We start from the raw sequence: 11,178 nt of genomic DNA on the forward strand, positions 1-11,178 counted from the left end.
TAACAGGTTCTTCTGCTGAGTCACAGAGTAACATTACTAATGCTGAGTACCTGAGCAGCACATTGTCCGCTTGGTTTCCAGACAGTGTGTTAATGTTGAAACCTTAGACTCTTTTTGACACTTCCTGAAGTAGATGATTGAGTTTAGGATGTCTCTCAGACTGAGACGTTCTGTAAATAGTCTCATTCATCATCATCTAGAAGAATCTGAGTGCCTCATCTGGACATTCTGATGCATCCTGGTGTCACATATTACCAGACTACTGCAGGCTGTCCCATATTAAGCTCTAAGCATGGGCATTACTGCTAAATGATGCAGAGTAAGTCACTTTCTAAATTCCACATTGGAAGAATGGTTTCCATATCAGTTTTTGCCTTAGTTATAAGGTCTAGAGTTCAGAGAAACGACGGCCCTAGTTCTAATCCAGGTTTATCTCTCTCCTCCTCCCCTCCCAGCCAACAGGAGCAGTGAGTCTGTTGGGATGGAGCGCTGGGAGAGACAACTGGAGCTAGCCGTAGCCTGGAACAGAGTGGACATCGCTAAGACTGACATCTTCACTGAGGATAGCCAGTGGAAGGTAAGGCCGGCGGGGGATTCCTTGTCTCATCACGCTCTATTGAATCCTCATGGCGGACCGGACACCAGCAAGCTGGGTAGGTTAGTCAGTTGTACGGTGTCCCCTCATTGGTTCGGCTAACTTTCGGGCAGAGCAGTGTGTAGAAGAAGCAGTGAGGCTCTTCCAAGCCCTTTGGGGGGTTGCTGCACTGAGAGAAGGTCATAACTATACAATTGGATACCACGATACCACGAAACCACGATACCACGATACCACGAAACCAGAACGCCAGAGAGTGACCCCCCGAACACGATCCACCCCACGTCGCCTACGAAACACAGAAACAACGAGTACCACGAGAGCCACGATACACGTCCAGAAAACTAACAGATACAGAAACCACGATACCACGATACACGAAACCACGAAACGACGATTACCCACGAAACGCACGACCACGAAACGAAACACATCGACCAATTGCACGAAACACACCGATAACAGAATACCACGAAACCACAACACGAACACGATACCACGATACACGATAAACATAGATACACGAAACCAGATACCCGATACACAACCCGAACTACGACACATAACCCGTCCAACACGAAGAGTGGGGTATAATTGATCAACATAAAAAAAACCATTTAGATCGAAAAGGCCTACCGTACAGTCCTACCGAAGCCATAGCGAAAGCAGCGCACAGCTAACGCAGTTACCGCAAGCAACCCGCACGGCTACTGCCCAGCATCACCGCTATAGCCCGCCTACAGCAGCACGCCCCAACCGCACGGCCAACGCCGCCAGCCAACCGCCGCTACCTGCAGCAGCCTATCGCACAACTAACGCAAGCCGAAAGCGCACAGCTACCTGCACATCTACCCGACAGCGCCCAATCTAACGCAAGCTAACTGCCACAGTACGCGCACATCCTAAGGCCGCACCAGCCCAAGCGCGAACCAACGCCTAAACCGCAAAGTTCGCGCACAGCACGCGCACAGCTAACACGTGCACAGACCATACGCAAGCCTACCGCACAGCCAAGCCGCACAGGCCCTATGCACAGGTCTAGGCCCACAGCAAGCCCGACAGCCCTACTGGCACAGCATACTCGCACAGCAACTGCAGCAGACTACGCAGAGCTGAACGCACAGCCTCTGCCGCAGCCTACGCAACAGCCTACCGACAGGCTACCGCGACAGCAACAGCGCAGCAGCCCTAAATGCACAGCATACCCGCAAAGCCTTACGCGCACAGCCAACACCGCAGAGACCTCTGGCAGTCTAAACCGCACAGCCTATCCCGACAGCTTAACGCGGAGGTCTACGCAAAGCTACCCGCACAGCTAGCGCGCACGCATAGCACGCACAGCAACCGGACAGCTACGGTAACCGAAGTTATCCGCACAGCGCAACCCGACAAGCCTACCGCACAGCCTAAACGGAAGGCAAGACGCAAGCCTACCGCACAGTGGCTAAGCCGCACAGCCGATCCGCAAAGCCTACTGCACAGCATCCAAGGGCAGCTACCAGACAGCAACCGCAAGCTAACCTGAAGGCATAAGACCCCACGCAAGGCTAGCCGCGAAGCATCACGCGCACAGCCTAGACTGCAGAGTCTACCGAAAGGCTCCCGACAGCTAACGCAATCCTAGCGCGCAACGCCTAACCGCACAGCTAACTTGCAGAGGTACGTACCCGCACGAGTCCTACGCACAGCCTACGCAACAGCGCTACCGCAAGCAAACCACGAAAGAGCTACTGCAGAGTCTACCCCGCCCAAACAGCGACCCCGCGGACGTCTACGCACAAGCTGACTGCACACAGTCTAGCACCCGCACAGCAACCGCGAAGGCTAAGCTGACACGTACCGCTACGCATGCCCGCCAGATCCAATCACACCAGCCAACTGCCACAGCATCGCGCGAAGCTAGCCCGCACAGCCACGACCGCACAGCCTACCTGCACAGTCTACCGCACACTACCGCACGTAACCGCAAAGGCTCTGCACACCCGCAACTGCTACCCGACAGCAGCCTACGCACGTCTACATCTGCACAGCTACCGCAAGTGCTACCGCACAGCTACCGCACAGTACCGCACAGTACCGCACAGCCACTGCAGCACCCGCATAGCACAGCTACCAGCAGGCTAACACCGCACAGCCTACCCGACCAAGCTCACCGCACAGCTACCCGCACAGTCTTACGCAAGCTCACCAGCAGTCACCGCAAGCCGTAGCCACGCCACCGCAGCCAACCGCACAGTTACCCGCACAGCCTAACCGCACAGCCAACCGCAACAGCCTATCGCCGCACAGATGTCGAGCCAGCCGCACGCCTACCCGACGTCTAAACCGCACAGCAACCGCAGCCTACTGCACAGATAATTCAAGCTCGCACACCACATCCGCAACAGCCTAACCCCACAGTTCTACGCTACCGACAGCACACCGCACAGCCTAACTCGCACAGCCACCGCAAGCTAACCTAGCAACAGCATACCGCACAGCTACCGCACAGCCCAACCGCGCAAGCCTACTAAGCAGTCGTATACACGCACAGCCTAGCGCGCAGGCTAACTGCCGACAGCCTAACCGCACAGCCTATCCGCACAGACTAACCGCCAGCCTAGCCCGCAAAGCAGTCTACCCGCACAGCTAACCGGGACAGTACCCGACAGACCTACGCACAGCCTACCTTGCACAGCCTAACAGTGTAAATCGCAGTGTTCGGCTATGGAGTGCAAGTGCCAAAACCAGAGGAGGCACATTTGCTGTTTCATGCAACAGTTTCTGTGACAAAACTATCGGTAGATTTTACAATGGAAACACATTGACCTTTAGATGTTTATTCGGTACATGAAAAACTTCAGCGAAAAATGACATTTTGTGTGTACTATGTCATCACCCACTGACTGTTATCAGCAACAACACCACAGCACATATTTTCTTTATGCGGATTTTACAATATTCGCATGGAAATCTGTCGCCAATTGGATGGAAAATCAAATCATATCAAATTGTATTTGTCACATGCACCGAAAACAACAGGTGTAGACCTTACAGTGAAATGCTTACTTACAAGCCCTTAAACAACAATGCAGTTTTAAGAAAAATACCCCAAAAAGTAAGAGTTAAGAATAACAAATAATTAAAGAGCAGCAGTAAATATCAATAGCGGGGCTATATACAGGGGGTACCGGCACAGAGTCAATGGTTATAGACAAAATGTAGTATTTTAAAAGGTAATTTCAAGATGACAGTATTATTATCATGTTGAAGAAATCCCTCTCCTCCTGTCCAGTCCAGTGACCTGCATCAGGCTATGTTCTCAGCCCTGCTGGGCCACAAGCCCCAGTTTGTCCGGCTGCTCCTGGAGAACGGAGTGTGTCTGAGAGAGTTCCTGGAGGACCAGACCACTCTGTGTGACCTCTACACCCAGCTGCCCACTTCCTGCTTCTTCCTGCGCCGCCTGGCCAAGCGCATCCAGACCGAGAAGAGTCGACGGAGTCAGACCCTGAGTCCTCGGGGCGCTGCCATCTCTCTCAGTCACGTCTCGGATGAAATACGCCACCTACTGGGCAGTTTCACCCAGCCCCTCTACCCCTTGCCTGGCCTGCACTCCACCAGGTACCCAAAGGAGCCCAAGGAGGATGTCGCTGTCACAGTGAGTATCAAACTGTATCAGACAGCATCGCCATGGTCACAGAAGCAGTGGATCTGGTGTCATAATATCGTGGCCAGTTATTTAGATGTCTCGTGTAGCTGCCAGAAATACTATGAAGAGACTATATATCTCTGGTTTCTGTAGCTGCCAGCTAGAAATACTATGAAGAGACTATATATCTCTGGTTTCTGTAGCTGCTAGCTAGAAATATACTATGAAGAGACCTATTATATTCTTCTTGGTTTCTCGTTAGCTGGCCTGATGTCTAGAAATACTATGAATGAGACTATTATCTCTGGTTTCTTGTAGCTGCTAGCTAGAAATACTATGAAGATATGTACTATCTGGTGGTGCTGAAGAAATCTATGAAGAGATATTTCTTGGCGAGGTGCCCAGTACTAAGAATAGAATATATATCTGGTTTCTTACTGACTAGAAAACTGAGATATATATCTCTGGTTTCGGTCGTAAGCATGCTAGCTAGTGAAAAATTGGAAGTTCTGGGAATGAACAATGGTCTAATTTTGAAGTGACGTTACCTATATATGTTTCTCATGGTGTTTTCTTGTGAGAGCTGCCAGTGTAAGAAATATGATTTGTTGGATGATATGCATGAGTTAAGTCTTATATATCCTGTCTCTGATTTCTGGGAAGATCGATCATGGGTTTTGTTCGCCCTGTTATGTTCTGGAAATGGATAGCAAAATAACTAACATAGAAGCAAAGACTCGTAGTATATGGTCTGGTCTCTCTTGTCAGGCTTGCTCATGTGCTTAGTATGAAACTATGATACGAATGGACATATTATATTTCTGGAGATGTTCTAGTAGCAGCTGTCCAGCTTAGTGAATATCCATTCGCATAGTATGAGCTTACTTGAAGAGACCTATATATGAACTGACATTCGTGGTTTTTCTTTTGTATATGTCTTGCCTGCAGCTTAAGAAATTATAGCTATGGAAGTTCTGGGAACTATATTATCTCTAGGTTTCTAGTGAGTGACAAAGCTTGGTGCCAGTCTTGGTCTATTGAAATATGGTTAATTGATTGTAAGAGAACTTATCTGGAATTATATTATGAGATCAATCTTTCATTCTGGTTTGTTCTGTGTTAGGCTTGTCCTGTTAGCGGTAAGACATACTTGTATCTGAGATACGAGAGGACTATATACAAGGCTCTAGTGGTTAGACTCTAAATGCATGAGCTGGCCAAGAGGAATACACGAAATAGGCAGCCTAACACATGATTGGGATACGCACGAGTCTGAGAGTTATTATGAAGCTTTTTCTATCTGGGGTTAAAATCTCCTCTGGTTATCATGTAGCTGAGGAGTCGCTGAGAACAAGACTAGAGATAAGAAGGGATATGCTATATCGAATAGAGATAGGACCTATTTCTTATGATTACCTCGGTTTCTGGGGAGAGAGGCCTAGCTGGAATGTATAGACTTTGCAGTATGGAACGTAACGCGAGGCTACAACTATATACTGTCACTCTATGCGATGACTCTTTTAGCATGTGTAGAACTGCCTACGAGATTCCTTCATGACAAGTGTAATAAACCCTAGGGGAGAAGACTTGGTCCATCTAATATGAGAGACGTATACTTAGGGACTCGACGGGTTGTTTCGAAAAAAAGGTGAAGGGTCGTTAAGTAGAGATCACAAGGGTACAACTGACTCTCAAAAAGAGAGCCATTTGAAATGTTTTTTGTTGGCAGAAAGGTTCAGCCTTACGGAAAACATGGCGGTGTATGTTCAATGTGCTCCTTAGATCACAAAACTTGGTAGATAGCCATTAGATAAGTGACGGGAAGATATTGCAAGTTGGTATAGTGACAAGTTAGAGCCAGCTAACGTTAACAGTGATGGTACAACGCTCCTGAGCAGAGAAAAGACAGAACAACAGATGGTGCCGACTTAGAGCATAAGATATTGGTCGGTCAGTAGGAGAGTAAGGAGTGGTAGGCGGCGACAAATGCTTCTGTAGCAAGCATGAGGGGATCGGATTTGATGCTGCCCATATAGAAGCCGTCCACAGTTTGATGTAGAGCCACACGCCCATTTGTGGAGTTCGAGCTACTCAAGGCCTCAAACCATGCGCAAGACAACGCTCTGTATGTTCTTGTTTGAGGAAATGAAGGCTATTTCCATGCGAGAAAATTGCCGAAAGATAACTGAAAGATGCTCACGTTACTACATGACTAGTTGTCACCTACTTACCACTTCACCAAACATGCACGATACAAACTGGGCTGCTAACCAGAATACCGAAAAGATGCCAGGAGTGCGAGAGGGCCCCGGGCACATGAGTGCTATCATGAGTCACGAAGAGGACAATACATTAGTGTCTAGTTTGAAAAACTCAGGCACTGGGTCACAATCTAGAAGTTCTAACTGTAGCTCATATTCATATGATGGTTTATCACTCCGCCAAGGCTAACCAAGATTCTCACCGTCAACAGTGAAGGAGGCGACTTCCGGACGCTGGCCCAGATTCTTACGGGCAGAGGAGTTGCAAAGAAAAATTCTCATATACCAGACTGGTTCAAGTAATAAGGGAAAAGATTAAGATTGGGACAACAAGGAAGATCAGACACGGTGAAGATACAGCAGGAAGGTGGCGCATGGTATAGGCCAAACGCGAGGTCGCCTCGTCACTGTTTGACGTTGGAGGTACTTTTAGACCAGGAGAGGCAAACTGCTGCCCTGTGAGCAAACGGTCAAGCATCAGAGCATGGCGGCGCCAGCGAAGAGGGGGCCCTCTTCACTGTTGACGTTGAGACTGGACAGAAGAACTCTGCCTAGAAGGCCAGCATCCCGGAGTCGCCTCTTCACTGTTGACGTTGAGACTGGACAGAGGAACTCTGCCTAGAAGGCCAGCATCCCGGAGTCGCCTCGTCACTGTTGACGTTGAGACTGGGGTTTTGCGGGAGTAGCGCAGGCAATGTTTTGATAAAACTTCTGTAGCGTTTACTCAGATCTGCTTTATTAAAGTCCCCAGCAACAATAAATGCGGGATATATGGTTTCCAGTTTGCACAAAGCCCAGTGTAGTTCCTTGAGACATGTCGTGGTATCGGCTTGAGGAGGAATATACACGGCTGTGAGGTATTCCAGGTTGGGTGAACTAAAGGACTTTCCTGTACAGTACCACAATCACACCATGAGTAGTTAATCATAAAACATACATCTCCACTTCCTTTTTCCCGGAGAGTTCTTTATTCCTGTYTGCTCGATGTACTGAGAACCCAGCTGGCTGTATGGACGGGGACAGTATATCCGGAGAGAGCCATGATTCCATGAAACAGAGGATGTTACTAACCTAACTATCTGTTCTGTGTTAGCTGCCTACTGACCCACCTATCTGCTCTGTGTTAGCTGCCTACTGACCCACCTATCTGTTCTGTGCTAGCTGCCTACTGACCCACCTATCTGTTCTGTGTTAGCTGCCTACTGACCCACCTATCTGTTCTGTGTTAGCTGCCTACTGATCTACCTATCTGCTCTGTGCTAGCTGCCTACTGATCTACCTATTTGCTCTGTTCTAGCTGCCACCCAAAGAGCAGCTGGAGCTCCAGGCCTCGCCAGACCCAGACAGAGGACCAGGGAGAGATTCAGAAAGGGGCGAGGAGACTTTCAGAGACCCAGGCGGAGACCTTTTCCTCTGGGCTATCCTGCAGAACAAGAAAGAGCTGGCTGAGATTGCCTGGGAGCAGGTAGAGTAGGAACCAGTGCAGGGCAGTCTAAATATGGAACGGACTGTCTAGTTATCCCAAAGTATTCATTCTGCAGTTAAAGCAAAATGCTTGAAAAAGACTAAATTAGAATATATGATTAAAAAACCATTATTACTCTTAACATGTTTGTTTGTTGTGTGCAGTCCCGGGACTGTATGTCAGCAGCTCTGGCCGCTAGTAAGATCCTGAAGAAGTTGGCTGAGGAAGGAGCGGAAGAGGAGGATGAGGCGGAGGAGATGAGAGAACTGGCCAATCACTATGAGAGACACGCCATCGGTACAGTAGCCCACACACTAACACATACTGTCCTTATTAACTATCGGTACAGTAGCCTTCACACTGAGACATATTGTCCTTATTAACTATCGGTACAGTACCTGACACAATTAGACATGTCCTTACTAACCTTCGCCCCAGTCTGTCCTGAGTGCTCTGGAGCAGGTTTTCATCAAGGATCTCTCTGTACTTTGCTACGTTCATCTTTCCCTCAATCCTGACTAGTCTCCCAGTCCCTGCCTCTGATAAACATCCCCACAGCATGATGCTGCCACCTCCATGCTTCACCGTAGGGATGGTGCCTGGTTTCCTCCGGACGTGACGCTTGGCATTCAGGCTAAAGAATTCAATCTTGGTTTCATCAGATCAGAGAATCTTGTTTCTCATGGACTGTCATGTGCCTTTTACTGAGTAGTGGTATCCGTCTGGCCACTCTACGATAAAGGCCTGATTGGTGGAGTGCTGCAGAGATGGTTGTACTTCTGGAAGGTTCTCCCATCTCCACAGAGGAACTCTGGAGCTCTGTCAGAGTGACCAACAAGTTCTTGGTCACCCCCCTGACGAAGGTCATTCTACCCTGATTGCTCAGTTTGGCCGGGCGACCAGCTCTAGGAAGAGCCTTGGTGGTTTCAAACTAATTCCATTTAAGAATGATGGTGTCAGATTTTGGCCAGGACTGTTCTGGTTTGTGTCACTAGATGTCCCCATTGCACCTTTTTTGAACCTTTTGTTTTTTCCTTGCTCTTTTATTGATTGCACCTGAAAAGGCTTCTTAATTTACAAGTAAACTCTTTGCTTGATTGTAGATTGGGGTTGCTTATGTTGGTACTATACTTCCATAGAGCTCAGGAGAAAACAATGGGACGTGCCCCTGAGGGTTTGCACTAAACGTCATTACTTCGTCCCATTCGGTTCAAGGTGGTTTTGGGGCCTTTTACCGCCAATTCGAAGCTGCTGTAGCATAGAAGGGCATTTAGTTTTGGCCCCCTTCCAGGTGTAGTTCAGTTCTGGTTAGGCTCGTGTGCTACTGTTGGGCAGGTTACAGGTTGGTGTGGGTTTCCTCTTGACTTGTTGTAATTCGCGTGGATCAGCTCTTTTTATTTGGTTCTGCACTTCGCTTGCATCACAATTTACGACATCAGTCACTTACAGAATTGATGCTGCCGATCATTACTTCGAGGGAATCATCAGAGTGCGACGTAGTAGCGATTCAATCATCAAGTCTCTCAGTATTGAGTACTTTAAATGGGTGAATTGCAGCTTAATGTAAGGAAGTGCCCCGAAGTGTAGACATGATGGTTTGGAAAACTCCCGCTAGATAATTAAACCGCAGTGGGCTCACAACGGATTGTGCGTAGCGTAACTAAAAAACAGCGTCTTGTAGCTTTATCAATCCGCACCACTTCATCTCGAGAGATTGAATCCGATGCTTGGGCCTATTTTTAAGCTTGAGCAATTCCTATCTGCGTGTACTTCCCTTGTGGGGCGGTTCCTGTTTAAGTTTTTGGCTTGTAAGCAGAAATCAAGAGGGATAGAGTTATGGTCAGTATTTTGCCAGCTGGATGGCGAAGAGTGCGGAGACTTGGTTGTGTAGAATTGCAATTTCTGGTTAATTTCGTGATAGTGAGAAAGATGTAAAAGTGGGGCCGTCAATAGAATTAATACATTCATTTAAATATCCAGAACGTGGGCTATAGAGTTTTTTGTGGTGAGATCAACGAAAGGTTGGCGCCGCTTTGAGTGGGCCGTCCCTTCCGATGGAACAACTCCTAGTTTGCATTAGAGGCATATTCCAAATTGGCACGCCGTTATTACTCCCTTACATTTTGATCTCTGCCGCTCCGGCTTCAGACTAACCCGTATTCACCTTCACCCTGACCCAGCTCACCTGGCTAACCTTTCCTACTATAGCCTTTTGTTATTGTTATTTCAATTGTTTACTATTTTTGCTTTAGTGTATTTTGGCAATATGTTTCCTCCGCTAAAAAAACTAGCATTGTTGGTATAATTAAGGGCTTATACAGTGCATTCAGAAGTATTTCAGACCCCTTAACTTTTTCCAGCATTTTGTTACATTACAGCCTATTGATTTTAAATTAAAATAATCCGATTTCCCGTTCCAAAGATATTTACTCATCCATACTCCATAATGGACAAAGAGAAAACAGGTTTTTTTCTAAATTATTGCAAAATTTGTAAAACATTAAATTTATGTACATAAGTATCAGACCCTTTGCTATGAGACTTGAAATTGAGCCTCAGGTGCATCCTGTTTCCATTGATCATCCTTTGATGTTCCTACAAGAGATTGGAGTCCACCTGTGGAAATTCTATGGACATGATTTGGAAAGGCACACACCTGTCCATATAGGTCTCACAGTCTGACAGTGATGTCAGAACAAAAACCAAGCATGAGGTCGAAAGAATCGTCCATAGAAGCTTCGAGACAGGATTGTGTCAAGGTATAGATCTGGGGAAGGGGACCAAAACATCTATCAGCGATTGAAAGGTCCTCCATCTGTCAGGACCCCGGTGCGGTGAAACAGTCACTAATAATCGGAGAACCCAGAAGATGAGGCAGACACAGCAGTACGTAGAGATGGTGTTTTAATTAAAGAACAAGATCTTCAGGCAAAGAATCTAAATCCACAAAGTCCAAAATACACAGCCAAGAGGCAAAAAGGGATATCTTCCAAAATACAAAGAAAATCCACAAAGTGGTAAGAACAGCAAGCGGAAAAAACGAAACCTCAAAAGACTAATCCAAAACACTCAATGAACAAAACCAGAAACCTCGTGAAAATCCAAACAAGAGAAAAATATATTGTTCACAACAAGGCTTGGGGCTGGGGCTGGGTGCTAACATACAAACACTGAGCAAAGAACTGAGCGAACACACAGGGTTAAATACTAACAAAGGAACGACACAGGC

The 11,178-nt window shown here is 47.4% G+C and overlaps 1 protein-coding gene across 1 annotated transcript in view; it reads left to right on the top strand.

Annotated features, from left to right (window-relative positions):
* LOC112075050 (transient receptor potential cation channel subfamily M member 2-like) overlaps positions 1–8,246 on the top strand; it is a gene marked incomplete at its 3' end in the record, with an annotated part of 39,474 nt that extends 31,228 nt beyond the window's left edge. Inside the window, 4 exon segments of the mRNA XM_070440749.1 lie at positions 456–577; positions 3,870–4,232; positions 7,782–7,949; positions 8,114–8,246. Coding sequence (XP_070296850.1) covers positions 456–577; positions 3,870–4,232; positions 7,782–7,949; positions 8,114–8,246 — 786 coding nt within the window.
* Between the last annotated feature and the right edge of the window lie 2,932 nt (positions 8,247–11,178).

This window comes from Salvelinus sp. IW2-2015, unplaced genomic scaffold (assembly GCF_002910315.2).
Source record: "Salvelinus sp. IW2-2015 unplaced genomic scaffold, ASM291031v2 Un_scaffold2958, whole genome shotgun sequence".
NCBI classification, from domain to species: domain Eukaryota; kingdom Metazoa; phylum Chordata; class Actinopteri; order Salmoniformes; family Salmonidae; genus Salvelinus; species Salvelinus sp. IW2-2015.